General features: G+C 40.4%; 2 protein-coding genes and 1 long non-coding RNA gene across 7 annotated transcripts; all 3 read left to right on the forward strand.

Moving 5' to 3' along the window:
* The first annotated feature begins 1,266 nt into the window (after nt 1-1,266).
* LOC135623840 (mRNA cap guanine-N7 methyltransferase 1-like) lies at nt 1,267-8,852 on the forward strand. 5 transcript variants are annotated; one of them, XM_065127250.1, is made up of 13 exons: nt 1,267-1,411; nt 1,550-1,686; nt 2,382-2,450; nt 2,668-2,739; nt 4,370-4,471; nt 4,845-4,901; nt 5,114-5,252; nt 6,369-6,433; nt 6,531-6,581; nt 7,234-7,296; nt 8,091-8,214; nt 8,293-8,354; nt 8,437-8,852. In XM_065127250.1, exons 1-13 carry the CDS (start codon nt 1,336-1,338, stop codon nt 8,539-8,541), a joined length of 1,122 nt encoding a protein of 373 aa, XP_064983322.1. In that variant the 5' UTR covers nt 1,267-1,335; the 3' UTR covers nt 8,542-8,852. The 5 variants fall into 5 exon arrangements, with proteins under 5 accessions (XP_064983322.1, XP_064983324.1, XP_064983323.1 ...); XM_065127252.1 differs by lacking the exon at nt 6,531-6,581; XM_065127251.1 differs by lacking the exons at nt 8,091-8,214; nt 8,293-8,354; nt 8,437-8,852 and adding an exon at nt 7,541-7,893.
* Nucleotides 8,853-15,198: 6,346 nt separating this feature from the next.
* On the forward strand, nt 15,199-16,559 carry LOC103999550 (xyloglucan endotransglucosylase protein 6). Its single transcript, XM_009421330.3, has 3 exons — nt 15,199-15,439; nt 15,541-15,641; nt 15,720-16,559. Exons 1-3 carry the CDS (start codon nt 15,274-15,276, stop codon nt 16,335-16,337), a joined length of 885 nt encoding a protein of 294 aa, XP_009419605.1. The 5' UTR covers nt 15,199-15,273; the 3' UTR covers nt 16,338-16,559.
* Nucleotides 16,560-19,396: 2,837 nt separating this feature from the next.
* On the forward strand, nt 19,397-22,406 carry LOC135623841 (uncharacterized). Its single transcript, XR_010491520.1, has 2 exons — nt 19,397-20,713; nt 20,807-22,406. It is a non-coding gene; the product is annotated as an uncharacterized LOC135623841 (long non-coding RNA).
* The last annotated feature ends 550 nt before the right edge of the window (nt 22,407-22,956 follow it).

Consider the following 22,956-nt stretch of genomic DNA (forward strand, 5'->3'; position numbering starts at 1 on the left):
CCTTCATTTTTTGATCCTAGTACGCGATAATAATTCATAATGTCTAAATTATATATGGGTGGCTCATTCATAATATGTTTCTGTGACTCATAAATTCATATCAGATTTCAGTTAGTAATTTAATAATCATTTTGGTTCAATCAGATTTGGGTTGAATAGAACAAAAACAATCATTTGGCTTATTCTTGAGCTATTTGTGATATGAATAAGGGCTTTTTAAGTATCATAAGTTTGCAAAGTAAATAAGTAGTATATTTTCTCAAATAAAATTTAGTATGGCATATAAGGCCCTCCAAATTCTAAAATCTTTTGCATCTACATCTCTATCCAAAAAAGAAATCTTCAGGTTAATCAATACTAACTTATAAATATATTAATATTTTAAAATACTTGAAATAATATTAATATTCTCATCATCATAACATGTAAAAAGAATTTAAGGGGGGTATTAACAAAAGCATACATTTTAAAATTTTTGATGAATTGATCTCTTTGTTTAATCATTTGATAACCAAAGTTATTCTTTCATAAATGATCACTATGAGTTAGACTCAATAGAATACTCCTTTTTAAAACTCTTAAATCATCATCTCCTATTTCTAATGTTTCAAAAATGTTCTTTAAAAAAGTTATCATTTTTTCCTTCCTAAATATAAATTTTTTTTTTCCATCAACTGTTTACAAAGTTTTATGGTTTAGTTTTTATAATATTAAAAAAAAAAAAACACTGCAGTGTTTTATTTTGAAAACATTACACGGTGTTTTGTTTTTGATGTCATTGTATTGTATTATTGAAACAAAAACACTATATAGTGTTTTTTTTATTTAAAAAAACCACTATAGTGTTCTATGGATAAAAAATAATTCACAAAACACTATAAACAATTGCTAGGAAAACTTTTTTGGATTTGGATGGGAAAACACTAAACACTGTGAACATTTCTTTGGAGAGTATTTTTGAGATTTTAAAAACAAGGAGTAATGTGATATTTTCCTAATTAATCGCCCTTATCATTTTCCTTATTAGTAAATGGTTTGGCTACGATAATCTACATCCATCGACCGTCCGTCCATCTGATATATCGTCGGATGAACGGTTACGATTCCTTCAATCACACAGTAGATAGGCTAAAGCATCACAGAGAATAAAAATAGTTAGATGACAACGCTCGAGAGGCGTTTGAACGAGGGGCCCCCAACGAGTACGATAATGCGTGTCAATCGAACGTGTGCTTTCGCTGCGTGTCTGTAGCATCACTTATAAGCGCATTTGAAGCCCCTCCCACCCCCCCTCGGTCTGGACATCTCCTCCCCTTTTCTTCTATTAGCGGAGGCATGAAGCGGGGGTACGAAGGAACCCCCTCTACTTCCTTCGGGCCGCCCAAATCCAAGCTCAGATACGATTCCTACGGTACTTCTCGACTCTAAATCTCTTGCCTTCTCTTCTCTGGATTCGATCCTTCTCCCCCCCTAGTCGTCCCCAATTTTGTTGCTATCATTTTTCGAGCAAACTAGGGTTCTTGACTGTTTCTTGCTCCTTCGATCGAAGACGGATCGCGGGCTTCGGAGGACGAGAGCTTCAATAATGCGCGCAGGGTGGCGGATCATTACAGTGCGAGGTCGAATCAGACGCTGGAGGAGCGGGAGGCTAGCCCCATCATCCACTTGAAGAAGCTCAACAATTGGGTGCGCCGTAATTTCCTTCTTTACTCGACTCATCTTCTATCCATTGGAGTGCTCTCGCTGTTGCCCATTTTTGGTTGATACAGTTCTTGTTCTTGTAGATCTTTGGTTCATCGAATTAGGAGTAGGTTTTAGGGTTGAATTTATCGCACTTTTGGACTGCCTACCTAATTCCATGATGGTCGAGAGAAGAATTTCTGATGGAAATATTGTGTCTAGCAGCTGATTGTTTGGTATCGATGCGTCCTTTGGTGTCTTTAAAGTTGGGTCGATGCAGTCGTATCTGAGCATTTGGTGGAAAGATCTCAGATTTGGTGTCTGATATCAAGAAGCACTCCATTTACCCAGAATGTTTAAATACTATCAGATTTTTGTTTTTAACATCTTCTATAGCCTAAACTGTGTTTTACTGCTAAAATAAAGGAGATATAGGATGAAGATATATGATGAATGATATGTACATTACCGCTTGGCCAAAAAATGCATGTCTCAGAGTAGCTGTGAGTATGACTTCACCTTTTGGTTTAGTTTTCTCGTAAGATGACAGACATGGTTGAGCATTTTTCTGATCAGCCATTCAGTTAACAATACATCTCCGTGGCAGCTTATTTTCTTGCTTGACTTTTATGTGTAAGTCTCCACTTCAATGATCTATGTCTGCTGTATCTCATTTTTCTTTCTTTGTGTTTGATGAACAGATTAAAAGCGTACTCATTCAGCTGTATGCTCACCCAAAAGATGCTGTGCTTGATATTGCTTGTGGGAAGGTTAGTAATATGTATATTTTGGAGAGTTACTACATCGTTACTATACTAAGAGTACTCTGCTTGATCAGGTTTCATCTATCCACTATTTTGGCTGGTTCTTTGCTTATAGTTAGTTACAAGCTTACTAGTCAACTTTTACTAATTTTCTAATTCTACAGTGTTTCCATAGTATTTTTATTGATTTTGAACAAATTTGTCCTGTCATTTGTTCTTTAAGGGTGGTGACTTGATCAAATGGGACAAGGCAAGAATTGGATATTATGTGGGCGTGGATATAGCAGAAGGCTCGGTAAATGCTTCCCCTTATATAGGTTTCTAATTTATAATAGAAATTCTCCATCCTCTATTAGTACCAATTCCTACATTTGAAAGTGATGAAATCTCTTGTACTGGAGTTCCTTGAGTGTTCTAAGGAAATGTTTGTCTTAATTATCATGCCATTTGGATCCAAGTTCTTCTGAAGAAATAGGAAATAAATTGCAAATTAGAATATTTGTTGTTATCCATGTTTAGAGAGTAAATTTGTTGCATGCTTTTGGGAGAAATGAAAGGTCGCCAGGAGAAGAAGTGATTTGAGCTGGTATCCAATGGAAAAAAAAAATTATACCCCAGATCTATTTGGTCAAACTGAAACATTGTATTTCCCACTTGCAGATCAACTCCATTCAACATGTTACTGTAACATTTAAAAGAACTTGGAAAAAAATCATGCAATTTGAGAACCTTTTGCATGTTTATATTCCTACACAAAGTGACTTGCAAAAGGCTATGCAATAGTGTGTTTTGGAGCTATTCAAATCAAGCAATTTAACCACTGATTTTTATATATTTCTTATACATGCATGCATACAAAAAATGAACAAAAATTCAAATCAAAGTATGTTATGTACCATCAAAGCTTCTTATTTGGTTGCATTCCTCTGACTATCAGATATTAAGATAGATAACTTCAACACAGGATCTTTTCCTCAGCTTTTAAAGATTGTAGATCATGTCCAACAGTATTGATCCGAAGTTTGACCCTTCATTTTTGGTTTTGAACTGATAGGATTGAATCCTCGATCTGCTGGACAGTATAGCGCTTCACATCTTTCTTTCTCATACATGCTCATGTATGTCTTTCTTCATTGATCGGTTGTTCATTATAATAGATCTTCCATCACTTGTAATAAGTTGGTTTCATCATAAGCATATGTAGTGGTTGAAACTCATGGGAAGTCTATATGATTTTGATTGCCAAGATAAACTGCTATGCACCAAATATCAATGATTGAACCTAAGGTCTGATAAGATGAATAAGGGATGGCATATATAAGTGATCTGTTATTTGAACATGCACCATAAGCTGCACATAGTACCAATAGTTCTCATATTTTTTAAACTTGTAAAGTGATATTTGATTTCATTTTCTTATGGTTGGTCTTTTGAGGTTAGGTAGTCAGCAAAAGACCATTTTTTTCACTTTATGCAACTTTTTTTTTTTTGTTTCCCAAGCAAGATATATCATTCCATTTTGAATTATGAAAAATAATTATGTTGTACTATTTGCAATTTGCAACATGGTTTCTTGTGATGTAGTCCATTTGAGTAAATGGTTCTAGATAGACCTTGAAATGTGAACATCATCTTCTCTCTTTTATTTCTAGATAAATTTTTTTGGTCTTACTCTTCTTTTATTGTTGTTCTCTTATCTAGATTGACTTGTTGTGCTGGAACATTTATTATGTTCTTTAGACATGTCTGAACCTATATGATGGTCTATTTTATTCTTACCATTAACTCTCCATAAAACAAATTCTCTTTTTGTGGCGAGTATTTGTGCAATAAAAACCTTACCATCATATTTTATTTAATTATTGCAGATGTTCATTGAATTTCACATGATAACCTTAATAATATCTGCTCTACGGTATGTTTAGATAAAAGACTGTCGGACTCGCTATAATGGAGACTCAGACCAGCAACAACGCAGGAAGAAGTTCAGTTTCCCTGCACGCCTTATTTGTGCTGACTTTTATGAAGTAATGAAGTTTTTCTCCTCTCTTAGTTAGTGATTATGAAAGTTGTTGAGGTCAACTGTTTCAACATTTTTGCATTCCTGCTCTAATATTTGTAAGTTTTCCGCTTTTTGGCATCTGAAAGTTCTTAGGTTGAACTAGGTTTGGTTTTCTTGTCAACTACCATGTATATGCAACTATTGTATCATTATATTAGAATTACCTCATTCATTCTTTCTAGCAGTTACAGAAGAAATACATTTTTAGCTTAGATTCTTTTCCTGCTGCAATTCAACTTTAGAGACTGATTACTATTCACCTTTTGATCTCAATGTATGAGAACTCAGAGAAAATATATTTTATGATGGCCAAGTAACTTTTATTCATTCTGTTTCAGGTTCGTTTGGACAAGTATTTGCATGATGATGCACCATTTGATGTTTGCAGCTGTCAGGTGATTCGTCTGATTTATACAGAGAGCAGCATGAGTTTTTGTGATAAACCTGACTTCTAATGTCTTTGACACACAAATATTGTGATATTGTTCAATCGTGCTATGTTGCATATGACCCATAAGTGAAAGTTCATTGTTTCTGTGTGGCAAGAAGTTGCTTATATCACATTATTGAATGTTTTTTAGTTTTTACAACCTATGTCAATTTACAGTTTGCTTTACACTATTCATGGTCAACTGAAGCGCGTGCAAGGCAAGCCTTGGCAAATGTATCTGCATTGCTTCAGCCTGGAGGCACATTTATTGGGACAATGCCTGATGCAAATGTCATTATCAAAAGGCTTAGGGAAGGTATTCATGGTTTAGTACCTTCAATTTCATAGGAAAATATTTGGCTTCTCAAGATACTTTTGTTACCTTTTGTAGTTTTCTTTACTCCTCCTTTCATTTGGTTTTGTTGCAGTCGGGGTTATAAATTTTGCTGGAACAACTTTTAAGGCATGTTAAGCTGATGCTTAAGCTAGTTCCTTTTATTATTGTTTAGGTTAAAGTGATTACTTGTAAATTTCACCATGCCTTCTTAAAGAGTTTGAGGGTGAGCCTTGATGCAATGTGATTTGGGACTTCAGGGTTTCAGTCACTGGTCTCTATATTTAGAGGAATGCTGTGTACATTCACCCTTCCCAAACCCTGCATGGTGCACTGGGTACATCATTTTAAAAAGTCTGTTCCAATAAATTTGTCTTTTTAAAAACAGAAAGTAGATCTATAATGAGTCAGTTGGAAGTTCAGGAATTTAATTATTTTGAATTGAGTTTCTATATTGGGAGTGAAAAACCCCGATGGCTTGCATCATCGGGAAATTAACTTTTTAGCTATTGGAAACAGTTTGCAAATTTTAGCTTTGAGTATTTGTATGATGCCATGCAGCCTGCATACTTAAAATTCATTCTGAAAGAGATGAAGTTAAGATACCCTTTTTCCTTTTCCATTTGTTACATATTATATTCATATTTAGGTTTTCTTCCAGTCAATAGAATTGTATTCCAATTTAAGTTGCTTGCGGTGTTGGTGGCGCAAATGATATCATGAACTTGTTGTGCTAGTTTAGCCAAAACTTGATGGCTGAAGCTCATTTTTTGTTTTTTTAAAGTGTTTATACTTTCATTTCTATTTTGGATTCGAAGTTGTCTTTGGTTAAATATGGCATCTTAGCATGAGTTCAATAAGCTAGTCTTCATCTTGAAGCACAATTTTATTTTGTCAATTAATATATTTTGATAGTAAAAATTTACACAAACATTTTTGTAGAAGTCACATACAAGAGCACGAATGCCACATCTTAAACAGTAGCTCAGTGGCATTCCCATGATTCTTACCTGGCTTTTATCTGCACGGAGGTGAAATAAGTGTGTTATTCTCTTGGAAATGCTATTTATTGTTTATTACACGTTCTGTTATATGCAGCTGAAGGATTAGAATTTGGGAACAGTGTTTATTGGATATGCTTTGATGAAGAATATTCTTCCAAGGTCAGCAAAATTTACTCTAGTTTTAATCTTTTGTTGAGATTTTTTCTAGTAACTGTTAGTGAACATTTAAAACCTTTGCTTCTCTGTGTTCATTCAGAAGTTCAAGTCATCCAGCCCTTTTGGAATCAAGTACAAGTTTCATCTAGAGGTAATAAGCAACACCAGAAGTCTCTCCCCCCTCCACCAAAACCCACCCCCCCCCCCCCCCCCCACCACTCTTCATAAATGTTTGATTGGATTGTGTTCTGCTGAATCTGCTCCAATGTGCATCTGTAATTAACAAACCAAGCCTTGAAACATGAGCCCTTGAAACATTTGAGGCCTTGAAACTTGCAATTGCTAGATTTTCTATTTAAACCTTTCTGATTTATTTCATTACTAAATATCATGGCCCTGGGGTTAAAAGCTGCTCTTTTTTGACATATTATTCAGCTATGGCTGATCTGGATATACAGGGTCAATAGTGTTAGTCTAATTGAATTGTTTAACATGTTACTGTAAAGAACTGCAAGCTGACTAAAAGGTGGTGTGTAATTCAATGTCTGTATGGTTGTGAATGGTGATCATGTAATGTCAACAAACTACACCTGACAACTGTGTGATAGCTAGATCTGCTGGTTTCCTCTGTTAACTACATATGTTATTCATTTGGTTTTTCTGTTTTGTAATTTAATCAGCTTATTTATAGTCAACATTTTTTAAATAAATTGTTTTCAGAAGTTTTAGTCATTTTGATATTCAAGTGTGCAGGTCTTGACTGGAAACTGCTCATATACCTAACTGATTTAAGTGGCATGCAGGATGCTGTTGATTGTCCTGAGTGGATTGTGCCATTTCATGTCTTCAAATCCTTGGCACAGGAGGTACTGGTTTATCCTCCTTACAGAACCTGGTCAGTTGTCTATTGGAAAAATATACATTGAGTTCATTTATACGAGTTCTATCTTGTCATCCACTTTGTTGATCATTTGTTTTTAGTTTGTGGTTTTCTGATCATATAATATCAATATTTTTTCTGTATTTTAGGATCACTGCCACTGATTTTTTTGTTCTTAGCTTGTTGTTTATTGTTGTCTAATTTATTCTTTGTACATGTTTAACATTCAGGACCTATTACCGTCAAAAAGAGACAGGGTACCTGTCTTTGGTGCCTGTTCTTATTGGCAGTTAGTCCATCCAAAAGTTATGCCTACTTCATGGGTCTTGTTAATTTTTGCCAAAGAATATTGTGGTTACTCCGTTTTTATTTGTTCCACTTTATGCCTTGTCTATGCCATAGGACTCTACACCACACGTTCATTTATGTGGTATCAACTTAGTCTTTCTGTGAAGTTACATTTCCTTCTTTCTTTGGTTGACAAACGAGAAATAGGATCCCGGTAGTAAGGAATAGGAGGTGATAGGTGAAGATGTGGTTCAATTTACGTGTATGCGGAATAGCATTCCATATTTTTGTTTCATGCCTGTAGTTCTACTATTATGTGTTTGATTTGTCTCCATCAATTACTAATTGGAATTTTGTTCAACTATGTTCCTGTCTGGTGATGACAGGTTCTTTAGGCATTCACGATCTTTTATAACACACCCATCATGCAAATCTGATCTTGTTCTTTGTGGCTGATTCTCAAAATCTTTGTTCTTTTTTGGGGCTTCACAGTATGATCTGGAGCTCGTATTTGTAAAAAACTCACATGAGTTTGTTAATGAGTACTTAAGGAGGCCCGAGTTTACAGATCTGATGCGGAGACTTGGTGCTCTAGGTGATGGAAATCAGGATCAAAGTAAGCTCTTTTGTTCGACGACCTTGTCGGTCACCCTGATGATGATGATGGCACTCACCCAAGTGTCGAAAAATGCAGGCACACTATCTCAGGACGAGTGGGATGTAGCTTACCTTTATTTGGCATTCGTGTTGAGGAAGGTAACGAAGAAGCACACCAGTCTATGACTTTCTTTTCACCGTTTGTTTACTGTGGATGTCATAAGGATATCTTGTTTTGCAGAGAGGTCAACCTAATTTAAGTGGGAGGAACAACAACACAAATAGAGGAAAGATGTTCTTATCAGAGGACGACATTGAGTTCATTGGTGGCTCACATGATCCCTAAGTTTCTTTTGGCAGATGGGGGACATAACAAGACTCTGGTACACTCTCGCTAGCATACAAAGAAAGTGGAATATACAATACATGATGATGGTATTCATGGATCTAACAGTAATAAGGCAAGCTGGTTATGATTTGAACCGGACGAGAGTTCAGCTAAAATTTGTTTTCTAGTGTAACTCACCGAGATAAACTGATTAAAGAATTCACTTTCTTAATGTAACAATTATTGTATATTTAAAAATAGTTATAGCTTAAGTAACCAATCGCCTGTTTATTTTGCTATAACTGAAAAATTAGCAGCTTAGAGATTCACAGGACTGATCTCGTTGGAGCAGCTTACTACTACTACTACTACTGGATAAATTGATGATAGATTTTCTCTCGTTGACGGTGGTTTATATTTTCCAGTTAATAATTCCTGACATACGATGGTCCTTTGAATTTTGTTTAGCCATAATAGTCACTGAGATTGCTTCCATCGTTTGGTTAAAAGTCTTTACAAATATGATTGATTCTTTTAACGATTTGGCCTTTTTCTTGTACTTTGGAATTCGGGATCATCGGTTTCTAAAGCTCCAAAAGTAATGTCCGCCTCATTCCTCTCTCTCTCCTTCTTTCCAGGCTGTCCAACTTTAATCTCAACGTTAAACAACATAGAGAGATTTATATATATATATATATATATAGAGAGAGAGAGAGAGAGAGAGAGAGAGCGCGAGAGAGAGCGAAGAAGAGCCAAAGGCGAACGCAAAGGTGGGACAACCCACCCGGCAAAGCAGCAAACACCATCCGCGCATCGGGAGACGAAGCACAAAGAACAAGGAAATGGCTGGGGGCTTGGAGCCGGAGACACGGGAGGCCCGTACCGTCCTGCTGTCGTCGTCTCCGGATGGGGCCCCGTGCCCGTCGTCGTCACCCGGCAGGGAGGTGGATGCCAACCCCGCGCATGCTCGACGTCTCCTCACCCCACGGTCCTTTCCTTCGTCCCTCGATCATTGTTTACATATTAGCGTTCCTGGTTTCTGGCCTCGGTCTTAATCTTCTCCGTTGGTGGGGACGGTGTCGCGTCCCCGGAGAGCCTGTGGCCGCTGTCGGGGGTGCCAGCCTGGCCCCCTCGGAACCGCCTCGCTGTCTCTACACCTCCGGAGTGCGTGGCAGCATCCCATCCGACGCCACCTTCTTCGACTTCGTGTTCTATATAGAAGAACGTGGTGAACCGCTGTCGTTGACTTCGTGGTGTCCGCGGTGGGACCCTTCCGTCGGCGATGGTGAGAGGAGGGCAAAAGAGTCATTTAGTTCAAAGGACTTGTCGGATCTCGTTTCACGAAAACTGATGCAACGTGCAAGCGTCGTGGGGTTTCCCGTGCTTTCTCGGACATCTATCTATCTATCCACATGATGATGATGATGTATGTGGTCTCGTGGGAGGCGCACGTGGGTCTACATAGCAGCATTTCATTTCATAATGCCGAAACGTCATCGCATTGTCCGCCGTAGAAAGCAACACTGGCTTTTGGCCTTCGGACCGATGGAGTCGATTTGCACCGAGCACTGACACCAACCAAGTTTACCAAAGCATACATAATTGCTCATTAAAAGGTCGTAAAGAAGATATTAATTTATTTCTGTACTAGTTAGTCTAGGAAAACGAGGAAGACGACTATAGGGTCTGTGACTAGGCTGCTGTCCTTCCCCTAACCCTAACTAGGCTGTTGTTTAAGAGATGGTGGTGTGATCATTATGAGCAGAGAGTAATGCTTGCAAAACGTTGTTTAGGTTATCAAATAGCAACGAAAGGAAATATGGCAGCAAGTGGGATTCTTTGTCAACATTCGAGTCTACCCAACTTTGTTTAAATATAATTAGTGGTGACCTTTGATCACGTATATATATAATATATCCATTATTATAGAATTTGATTATTTAATATGTACATGGTTTTATAACTAGAATACTTTTGAATTTATCCTAGGTTGATGTGTTGGAAAGATGGGGGATTCAGCTCTTACTCTTTCAAAATTTATATTGAAGGTATATTCAATAAGGTTTCTTCGATATTTAAGTTAATAAATATTAAATACTTGGTTCGTTCAAGTACCAAAGAAATACTAGTGTATTACCTCTATGTGATAGATTACACGCAACTTACATTTATAATTCAAGAACGACTATAAAAGTCAATCAAAATGGGATTGTCAAGCTTACTGAAAACCTTATACATATTGTGCAAAATATGAATAAAATCGAAAGACATAAATATATACGAGCATTACATCGAACACACTACTTATAATTTTATCTATGATATTCACCCCCACTTAGTCCTTCGTTATCCACATCGAAGCCTTTACGAATGCTTCTCCTCACTTTGATGAATCTTCGATCTTTTGCTCCAGTTGCAATATGTCTCTTAACTCTCAATTGCTCTTTGTGTATTATTGATGAATAGTCAATCTTTGATCCATGTTACTTAAACTTATCAATAACTCTAACTCTAGTGTGAAGTTTATGTCTACACTTTTGCCTTTTATGTTCAACATATCTCACTCTTGCCTTTGCAAGAGTTTATGTTTTTCATCTCTATCCAAGAAAGTTTTGTGCCGTTCCATTCAATGTTTCGTTTTCTATATCAATTTCTTTCATATATATTAGATTAGAACTAGTGTTAGAACTATAAGGAGTGTATAGTTCTCTAATATATATAGTTTTCTATTAGCATATGATTAAATTAAGGATCCACGTTAAGTATTACATTTTCACATTGATAATGAATGAATTCACTAGTCGCTTACACGATAGATTTCTCTAATATATATTATTTGTAATGATATTATCTTAGTTGAATGAAGTTTGAGTTAAATTAATTATAAACTTGGGGTATTGATGCAAGTCTTAGAAATTAAAAGTTTCAACTGAAGTATATGACGAAAATCAAATATATAAAATATAATTTTAGTGACTATAAAAATAGATAAGAGATCTCTTTAAGTAAAAAAGCCATATGAATAAATTATTAAACAAGATGAAGAGATTAATAAAGATATTATTTATAAAGTAAAATAATAAGATGGTTAAAATGATAATGGGTGTTAGAAGTCTTGTGTGGTTGTTAAATACTTTGAGACTAAGAGAAACAATTTATAAGATATTTATGGGATAATAATACTTTATAGATAGTTAAAAAATAATATATATAAAATATTTTTATTGTCAATATGAAAATGTTGACATGGATGTGTGAAGTTACTGGAAAAAATAGGAAAAAATATTTTCATTTATAAATAATTATGTATCGCTTCGATAAAAAAAATAAAATTAAAAATCACTTAAGATGATATATGCGTGTAATTAGCAGACCTCTAGATGTCATAGCAAAAAAAGATCTTAATCAAAATTATAAATAAATATTTAAGTATTCTAAACTTAATTAGAGGTATAATTTTTTATAAATTTTATTAATAAAAAAGATCAATGTCGAATATATGCAACTTATAATTTTGTTATTATTATTATATAATAAAAAATATAACATATAGGCAACTTAATATTACGTTGGTTTTTAGCCCAACACATATTCAAACTCTTTATTAATCCGAAACAACAACCAAACGATCCCTGTGATATTTATCTTTTTAATACTTAGTCATTATCGCATAATCATATAAATTTAAAGATATAAATATATCAGGTGTTATTCTTTTAAGGAACAAAACATAGATAATAAAGATAATGAATGTGTACTTGTGGTGACGGTGAAGTTCCTTTAAAACATTAGTAAAGAAAATTTATTGACGTATAGAATCGATTTCTATTGGGCTAACTAAAAATTGTCACATGTAGTTAGCTGTCTTTAGCATCCTGATCTCTATACTTTAAAAAATTATATTGGTATCTCTTTAATTATGAAAGTGAAATGTTTATGTCCATTTACCCTAACTACATTAGTTTTTATCGATGAAAATATGAAAACAAAGGGTAAAAAAATAATTTTAAATTTGATGATGGATAGCGTTGATGGTGATAGACGATGAAGCCGTTGGCATCGGTGGTGGCAGACCCCTCACCCTCACCCCTCATCCTCGATGTTGAGCGGCTATTGTCGTCTGCCTCCTCAACCACTTCCTCGCTGCTATCCCCTTGGCCTCTCCTCCTTCTCCACCCTAACCCCAGCGTCGAGCATGTTTGCTACCTTTCCCATGGTAACTCCGTCATTGCCCTCTCCTCCCTCAGCCCCACTGTCGTCTCCTAGTCTCGTTCCCACACCTGCCCTCCCTCACCCTCCTCTCCAACTTCTTCATCGGTTGGACCCACCACCTCGTTGTCGACCTTGGCATTCCCCGCATCCTATTCAAGTTCTCTACCAACCACCGCTTCGTTGATGGCACCCTGCGTAAGATTGGCATGTGCACTCTAGTTATCAAGAGGCTCATCGAGATGTTGAATTGGAAGACTCTAACCGAGGAGGTGTCGGTTGCGGTGATTATCTCCAAGCTCACCATAAAGAAGTAGAATGCTCTTCGAGTGGCCGAAATTCCCGGGGCCACGGAATCAATCTCTTTATTGTTGTACAAAGTCATTCATGTGGTGGTAGCTAATGCTGTTGGATGGATGGAATGTCGATGAGTTCTTTGCCTACCTAAACATCTTGAGCATTGACTTCTAAGTGATCGGCGAGCAGGAGCTGGAAATGTGAGGAGTTGTAGTTGGTCCCTGACTCGATCACCCTATTGGGCAAAAACCCCGATAACTTCCAAGCGAAAATCCCTAGCTATATTCTTCTATTATCCTATTCATAGCTTTGGCCTGAGAATATGAAGGTGTCATATCCCTCAGAGCTCGGATTCGTCGATGACATACATAGGACCTTGTTTTGCCCCATCGAATAAGCAATGCCGTCGTCTCCCACTTAGAATCACACCAAAATATACGTGATCAGTGCTAGGAACATGGGCATGGCCATCGCCCATACAATTTCGACGGACAAGATGGTGCTTGTGGATGCCAAACCCGACAAGTTGCAGGGGGAGATGCTGGACCTACAGCATGCCATAGCCTTTCTCCTATGCACCCAGATCCCAGCGTCTCTGGACTACGCAGTAACAACGAACTCAAACATCTGCATTATCATAGTTGACGCTCGACAGATCCCGAGGGAGATGTGACTGAACCTACTGCAACGCAATTTGGCACTGTTCAAGGAGATCATTTCATCGTTGGCAAGGTACGTGTCGAGGATGTTATAGCTACGGGATCGAGACTGGGAGACGACGATGAGGCGGAGGGAGGAGAGGGTGTGGATGAGGGCGGTGATGAAGTTGCCATGGGGAAAGTGGCAAACGTGCTCGACGCCGAGGGCAAGGGTGGAGAAGCAGAAGGGGAGGACGAGCGAGGAGGCAAAGGGGGTATCGACGAGGAGTGGTCGAGGAGGTGGAAGGTGGCGGTTGCTCAAATGCTGGAGACAAGGGGGGAAGGTGAGGGGTTCATTGCCACTGACGTCAGTGGCACCATCGTCCGTCACCACTGACATCAGTGACATTGTTGTCCGCCATTGACGTTGTCCACCATGAAACTTAAAATTATTTTTTTACTTTTTATTTTTATCTATAAAAATTGATATTATTAGGATAAATAAATATAATCATTTCTCTTTCTTAATCATAAGGATATAAATATAATTTTTTACGGAATAAAGATCGCCCGTTTCTGTTATTACTGAAGTGTTTCGAAATTTAAATCCGGCAAAACACTTCTGCTTCCAAGCGAAGTCGGAGGCCACGTACATACAAAGTTCGAATCGTTTGTGCCAGTTGTCGCCGTACCACCAAACACATCCATTTGTTTGGCGCAACAAAAAACAAAAGGGGATGCGTACAACACACACCAGAAAACAAAAACGGAAACAAAAACAACTACAGAAACAGAAACCCCCAATCATGACGCTACGTAGTTAAACCAACAGGCAACACCCACGTCCTGTCACCGTCACACGGCGCACTCATTTCCTTTACTATCCATTCCTTTTCCCTTTCTTGTGGCCAAAGCCATCGAATCATGGCCGTCCGACAACCCATCCGACGGCTCCTGGTGCCCCTCGACGTTTCCTTCTACACGAAGGCCCCACATGGCGAGGTGGAAAACGATGGGGTGTGGTAAATTTCGAGTCTTTTCTGGCGAACCAGTCATAATTGGAGACGCGACAGCTGTCCGACGACGTCAGCAAATCGACACCCTCCGAGGAAGCACTGCCGGAAGCCACCCGACACCTCACCCTTCTTCGACAGAGGATATGGAACGACGGGGACCCACAAGCGGTCAGGAGCTTTCTCGTCGGGTGAATTTTAGCTTGCGTGTTCGGAAAATACGCGCAATAAAGCCGCTCACGCCTTTGCTTTTGAAAGCTCGCGGGCGTCAGAGTGCACAGCTGGCGTTCGACACGCGTAGTGAGGCAATTGGCGGAACCGTCGACTTCGCCCTTTTAAGGTGACAACGACGTGACATGCAGGGGCCCAGCTCGGAGTAACGGCTAGTCCGCGGACGTGGCCTCCTAGTTCACATGACCCCACAAATAAATCGTCCTATGTGGCAACGCTGGCGTCCCCCTCAAGCCAATGGGAGCGTGCTATAAAAGAGGAGCTCCGCTACAAGAAGCTTACTACAGCAAGCTTTACTCTCCACTCTCTACTATCCTCGATCGCTCCTGCTGTTCTTCTTCTCGGTTTCCCCTTGATCTCCAATGGAGGTTAGAGGTGTGTGGCGGATGGTAATGGTGCTATGCGTCGCGGCCTCCGCTGTGGGAGTGTCCTGTTCGAAGTTTGACGAGCTCGTGCAGCCGAGCTGGGCGACGGACCATATCATTTACGAAGGGGAGCTTCTTAAGCTCAAGCTCGACAACTCCTCCGGTACGTTTCGAAGCATCCTGTGCTTCTTCCCGGACTTGCTTGCTTGTTTGCAGCTTGCTGAAACAATGCCGCGGTGGTGGCTTTTCTTATAATGGTTTCAGGAGCTGGATTCGCCTCCAAGAGCAAGTATCTCTACGGCAAGGTCACCGCCGAGCTGAAGCTGGTGGAAGGCGACTCTGCAGGGACTGTCACTGCCTTCTACGTATGATTTCTCCCTCTACATGTCTCCCTTGCTGCTTCTAGTGCTTGCGTCGTGAATCGGTGTGACACCACTGCGCAGATGTCGTCGGATGGGGCGAGTCACAACGAGTTCGACTTCGAGTTCCTGGGGAACAGGACGGGAGAGCCGTACCTGGTGCAGACCAACCTGTACATCAACGGGGTGGGCAACCGGGAGCAGCGCATGGACCTGTGGTTCGACCCCACAGCCGATTTCCACGCCTACTCCGTCCTGTGGAACCCGCGGCAGGTGGTCTTCCTCGTCGACGATACTCCCGTCCGGGTGTTCTCCAACCAGGAGCACCGCGGCATCGTCTTCCCCCGCGATCAGCCCATGGGGGTCTACAGCTCTATCTGGAACGCCGACGACTGGGCCACCGAGGGCGGCCGCGTCAAGACCGACTGGTCCCACGCCCCCTTCGTGGCCACCTTCCGCGGCCTCCGCATCGACGGCTGCGAGTGGGCCCCCACGGCGGCGGGTCCGGCGGAGCTGCAGCGCTGCAGCGCCAGCGCGTGGGGGAAGGAGGGGCGCTACTGGTGGAAGGAGAAGGAGATGGAAGCGCTGAGCGTGCACCAGAGCCACCAGCTCATCTGGGCACGGGCCAATCACCTGGTCTACGACTACTGCAGCGACCCGGGCCGGTTCGCGACCCAACCGCCCGAGTGCGGAAAGAAATAAACCCGGTTCACTGTCACCGATAGGCTCACACTCTGCGCACGCGACTCGCTGGCGAACCGCTGGTTCTTCGTTGCTCTCTCGCTTGGGACCACTGTTTAGGATCGATCTCGTCGTCTCTTCTCTTCCTTGGTGTGTTCAATTACCATGTCTTCTGCTCCTTATCAGTGACTTTTGTTGGATGTATAAAAAGTTTAGGGAGTCGAGAAAGGTGTTTCGTTTGCATGTGGATGGTAGCTTGGTGCGTCGACATATGTGCAGATGCTTGTGGCAATGGACTGTGCATCTTAAACAGCATCAGTTCCTTCCCAGTTCACAGAACCCACCGAGTGCGATGGAGTACACGACAGACTGAGGAATCGATTCTCAAAAGGCTGGAAAAGTTGGTAAATGTTTGGGATGCCTCGCGCCTCGTCTGCTCCCGGTAAAAGCAGCGCTGAGCAAAGTGTAGCCATTTCTCAGCGTACGTGATACAGAGAAAATAGCAGTGCAAAGCAGTGGTAACTGTGATCCGTTCTAAAAAATGGATTCTACAGATTGGTTTGGTGGGGGGTTACATTACAATCCGTTCATGTTGAGCACAGTTGGGGACAGGTTTTTCCGATCACCCTATGCTCAAAAGTTTCCAATATCAGCTCATTGTTTTGTGGTTGGAGTTGCATATGGGTATTGCTGCTAACTCATCCAAATTTGATATTATTTTTTTCTTTTGACATATTTTATACATTAGCATGCAGGTGGTGAGTGTGATTTGCTTGCTGGAATGCAGATGGAGAAATCATGCACAAAACACTATGGAGAAATCTCTTTTGGAGTCTATCTATATAAGATGGAACAGATAACACAGTACAGGATTTAGTTGTGTGAACTGGGGAGGGACATCAGGATTTTTACTAAAATAAAGATTGCTGTTTGTATGTTGTGTTGGCTTATTACTGTCTGTGTGTGTAATTGAGCTGCTCTTGCCTACTAGGAGGAACTTGAAGATCGCTGAATGACTTGCAGCATTGAATCAATCCATTAACATTGTTGATGTAAAGCTTTCGAGAAATGGGTTGTTGTCTCTTCTCTGAAGATGCATTGATGTATAATAGAAATGTTGTCCCCTTGGCTAGTCATAGCCTGCGATCCAGAGGTCGAAACTATGTAAATAGTTGTGACTGCATATTTTCTTGGACACAGACAGATGAGACCTACTTCTTTTCCTTTTGGATGAGGCCAAAGATTCTGAGCAGCTAACCAGAACCTCAAATCTATATGTTCAGTCTTAAAGGCCATCACTGTCCAAACACATGTGGGTCTTAAGCGCAGGCAATTATTGTATTAGTGCACCATCTGTTAACTATCAACATCAGGTTCGCTGGATCCACATGAACCATAGATGAGTGATTGAAGTGAACTTGACACGACCTGATGGAAGCATTGCCCAGCTTACCCATGAGGCAGTGTCCAAATGTTGGAGAGCTCTGCACTCAGTGAATATTTTGGTTTTATCCACTTTCTGCATGCTAGAGATATCCATAAACATAGCTTCCTGAATCTGATCTATTGACAAGCTCTGAGATTGGTTGTTTCCTTCTTGTGTCCTCTTTGTCTTGCAGATTGCACTCTTCAATAACAAGTGATTGTTGACATGAAGGAGGAGATCAAAGTAACACTGATAAATCCTTCCTTCCTTCCATGAATGTCTGATGCTGTCATCTAACATTGTAGCAGAGTGTCTTATTAACAAGACGGCATCTCAGTGACATTGCAGACATTGTCTCTCAAGTAATAGGTAGCAGGAGAATCTCTAGTGTACCTTCTCATGTCTTGTGGAGAACAGACCATATTGCATCCTCTGCATCGGGGCATACGTTGAAGGACTAAACTATGTGCACGGGAGGACAAAGCCAGAGTCTACTTGATCCGTAACACAGCTGTAAGCCTGTATCGAGTCAGGTTATTGGCAAGAACAACATAGAACATGTTGCCTACAAGACCTGGATGTTCATGTTCATGAAACAGAGGCAATTAAGATCCCAGGAGACCATCAGCTTCCGGTCTTCCATTTGTTTAATCTTCTATGTGTACATCTGCTGCGTGATGGTGGTGCACAATGGTAATAGATTCTAGAATACATGTGTATCCATATGAAAGACTAGATATGTGCAGGTAGATATAACCTTCGTTCTAACTTGTATGTGTAGCTCATTCCACCGTACGAAGAGTTGGTTGTTCCTCAGGAGGAAGCACTGATGCTCACACAGTATAATCTTCAATGTCAAGCAAATCTAGGTTGGTAGATTCTGCTCCCATTCAAATGGAATTTAGTATTCAACTCTGCTAGATTTGCACCCCAGCAAATCTAAATTAGCCTTGCTAATAATTTGCTGCCTGACAAGTTAAATTGGCTTCTCATACAAAAAACCAGAATTGAATGATTCATCGAATGACATAATAGTGAAAATTTTGGATCAAGATCATCCAAGGAGTATAGTTTTCTTTTCTCTTTGTATTTTTGACATTTTGAAGTTTTCAGAATGGCTCAGTTGTGATGTCATAGTCATCGACATCTACCGGTGGCTCTCAATCTTCTCCCACAACTCCCATAATAATTGCAGCTAAGAACTCAACCATGCTGATCACTGGACAAATGCCAATATATAATGGTGGGCAGTCCCCCCTAGTGCTTGTTCCAAAGAGCCCCAAAACATCTCTCCAAACAGATCCAATTCCCACCATTCAAGCTTGGCGGTCAATGTCTCGCTTGTTTCTCCTCCTCGTGTTGTTTCTCGATCTCACCGTCACTCTGGCAGTGACTCGGTCGACGCCGGTGAAGGTGGATGTCATCGGCAGCAGTCTTGGGAACGCTAGTGCTCCTTCCTCGAGTGTGAACGCAGGTAGAGAGCCGGGACTTGCCGGCTCGCCGGAGGCAACTCAGGATGCGAATCACCACCACCGGGCTTCCGACAAGTCGATAGCCGGGGCCGAGGTTATACTCGGAGGGCTTGCCTCTGCGGTTCTCGGGGCCATCTTTGCGTACATTCGGGTGACCAGGAAACAGAGCCCGGAAACCAAAGCCTGATCCTGTTTTCTCCTTCTTCGTGTTTCTGCTAACTGTTGCAAGCACCTGTGGATGTTTGGCGAGCGGTGAGGTTGCGATCAAGCATAGCCATGTGCTGCTCGAACGTATTCGTGATTCACATAGAAAATTTAGTTTCTGCAGCGATGACTGCTTCTTTTTTCTTCTTCTCCACTCGTGGATGCTTCTTTCTTTAATTTCGTCTTCTTAGCTTAATTCCTAACTACATGTCTCCATGTACGTGTGCGTGTGTGTATGTTTGAATGTCCATGAAGACTTACGTATGCATGCAGGCATAGATCTGAGAAGAAGATACCAGTTGGCCATGGTAGCATCGTCTCTCTTGGTCATGTCATGGTGTGTTGGAGAACCAAGTGTATTAGGTATCTCTCACCAGCGACAACAGCGCTGCTTCTGCCACGGCTGGGGCGTGGGCCCGACGGAGCAGGCCCCAACCACGCATCGTCCCTTCTCACTCTTCGACCATGTCAAGCCGCCGTGGCTGGAATCGTATCTCCTCCTGTCTTCCCCTGCGTTCCTCTCTATCTCAATCCTCGCATGGCTAAGCGTTCGCATCAACACAACTACACTGTTGTTGTCTCTCTCTCTCTCTTCTCTCTCTCTCTCTCTCTCTCTCTCTGAAGATTCACTTCTGTCTCCGTAAGGATGGAGGACGCACTTCCATTAGCACCAGCAAAGGCTTACCACTCCTTGGGTCGGCTCCGTTTCGCTAGTCACGTTTCCCGTATCCCTTTTTCTCCTGCATCTCTTATTGAAACCCTCCCAATTCTCCATCCCGGACAATCGATTCGATAGAAGCAGGATGGGTGCGAAGATGGGATCGGGGAGGTCGGAATGGCGGTCGTCAGGTCCTCGCGCGGAGCCATCACGACAAGGCCGTATTCATTCGCCCTCATCTCCACAGGCACCAGCGCCATCTCCGGTGATCCTCCAACTGTTTGCTTGTTCCCTTCTTTTTTGTCTTTTTCCTCCAATTTTTAGATCGAAGCCCGAGCTTCCAATTCGGTTTAGATAAGGTTCGAGTTTGGTGTTAGATGATAATAATAACATGAAAAAGATTCTTTCTTGATGGGCGAGGGTTTCTGGGTGGTAGTCTTCCAGAGAAAGATAGGACTTCGATGAACTCAGGAATCGTGATCCAACTTTTGTTGCTTCGATTTAAATGGGTAAGAGGTGGGAATTGATGGATGCAACGAGCTGGAGGATGCTTACCCATGGGGGATTTGATTTGCTATTGGTTAATGTCCTGGATCTCAATGAGCCCGAGGAAGAGACTTTTCATACTCCAGAGCAAGTATGTTTCTTTCCCATCAGAAAGTGTGGTTCTTTCTCAATTTGCTAAGTCTTCTTTTTCTTTAGCATCAAGAACTACTTCACCTTTACATAGGTATAAGAATCTTAAGGGCCTGGTTGAAAATTGAGGGCTCTTCATTGGCATATAGGTACGAGTTGCTGTCGCTTGTTGTTCCTTCAGGTACTATTCTATTATCAGTTGATTAGAATCAAACTCTGTGGATCTAGTCCTTTGCATCGGTTCTGTTAAAGCACAAAAAGAAGATATAGCTTAAACCATGCTGATTCCACCACGACTAGTGTGGAAGCTTTTCTACAAAAGGATTTTAACTCATTTTAGTGGGGTGTAAATGGTGAGTATCACACGAACAGAGAGTAACAATTCTGCAGTTAATAAACAATATTCCAAGCATAGTGAATGATTTAAATGTTGAGTTGCCTGTGATAGGACTGGCTTATTATAGCATTTGGACAAGTGATTATCCAGTGGTGTGGTCCTATGGACCATATGGAATGACATGCTTGTCTGTAATGATACAGACTCCATATGTCAGCGAAACTGATGGCACCTATGTTCTGTTCTCTTGGAAATCTGGGGCAGAAGTGGAAAGAAACTTTTCTAGGCAAGTTATTGGATCCATAAACCCTGGCAATTTATTGCTCATTTGTTATGACATGTCAATTCTATTACACTCTCCTTTTGCAAAAACAAGATGTCAAGTACATCATCAATATGGTCAGGATATGTTGCTATCTGTTGAATGAAACAAGAGCAACTAGTTTTGCTCTCCCACTGTAAATTAGTGGTTCTTTAAAATAGTGAGGAAACAAAGAGTTAAACAGAAAATTAACTTGCACATGGATTACAAATCTAAACTGGTTTACCATTAACCTGAGCTATTAACTGAAACATAGCAAAGAGTTGACTTGCATGGTGACTGGCATCAAAGGCTAATATGTAAATAAAAACGATTAGCGCCAATTTAACAAACTGAAGCTATATTTTAATTGTTCAAATCAACTTAGCTCAAACTGCCAATAGGTTCATCAACACGGTACAGTTGGGGGGTCATGAAAAGGTATAATGAAGAAAATCATGGCATTTGAAGAATATTAAGGATGTACTTAATGTGATTTCTCATAATCTGATTGAGATATTTATCCTTTTCTATCTCTACATGTTTATAAGGTTAGTTTAGGATGAACCTTGCTGCCTCACAAGTCGTAAAATGCGGATGGACCTGTAAATGATTTCTTCACACGAAGCAGCGGTAGGCTGTTGCAAAAGACAGCAAGCACCCCCTGGAGAAGGAAGAGGAATGATTAGACAAAGAAGATCAAAGAAGGGGAGGTTAGAAGTTGGAAGAAGCAGAGGAGATGAAGAGGGGGCACCTGAAACTTTGTGATTCTTTTCCTCTTTAAGCATTTTGAACCTGTCATTTCCTTATATTGATGTGGAGGTGGATAATCCCTCTGAGCCTTGATGACACCTGTATTGTCTAGTTTATGAGACCTAGCTTAATTAAACAACTTCCTTTGTTTCGCTTGCTTTTTTTTTCTCACTTTGGCAAGCAACTTCTGATCCAATGATTCTTGACCATGTTGTGGTAATGGACAAACTTGGAAACAAATTGTATGTAATTCCTAGAGCTAGTTATGAGGATGAAATAAACAGATTTTATTGAGTCTTTAAATTAGTTGATCTCCCACTTTTAACTCAGTGTGTCTCCCTTTCGTTTCGTCATATATGTCAATGATACTTTCAGATCCTGCATGTATGTTATGATGTTAACGAACAGATGTGCTTGTGGAATTAAGACTATGGATTATGAAGTATCGGGACATCAATTGGTTTCAGTCTTTTTTTTTTTTGCAACTTTTTCCAGGTAATGAGATACACGAGGCAAAGCTTGTTAAATGTACTCGTAGTTTGATTATAGTAGTTTTGAGTGCTTGTTATAATTGAACAATAGGACTCTTTCAAGGGCTGGATTGAGATTCCAGCTCACTTGTTCTGTTACATTACATCTGGTTTGTTGCTCCGTATGCATTTGCAACCCTTTGTTCGAGGTTCAAAAACCTAGTTTTACACATCCGGTTCACCTGCGCATGTCAAGTTTTTCTTAAAGCAGTCCTCCACTTTAAGCTTTTCATTTTGTGGATTGGCATGTCCATCTTCAACTTCTCTAGTTCTGCACTTTACATTAGAGATGATATTTGGTAGCTTTCAATGTTTGTACAGTG

The sequence above is a fragment of the Musa acuminata genome, chromosome BXJ2-9 (genome assembly GCF_036884655.1).
Source record: "Musa acuminata AAA Group cultivar baxijiao chromosome BXJ2-9, Cavendish_Baxijiao_AAA, whole genome shotgun sequence".
Taxonomy (NCBI): Eukaryota; Viridiplantae; Streptophyta; class Magnoliopsida; order Zingiberales; family Musaceae; genus Musa; species Musa acuminata.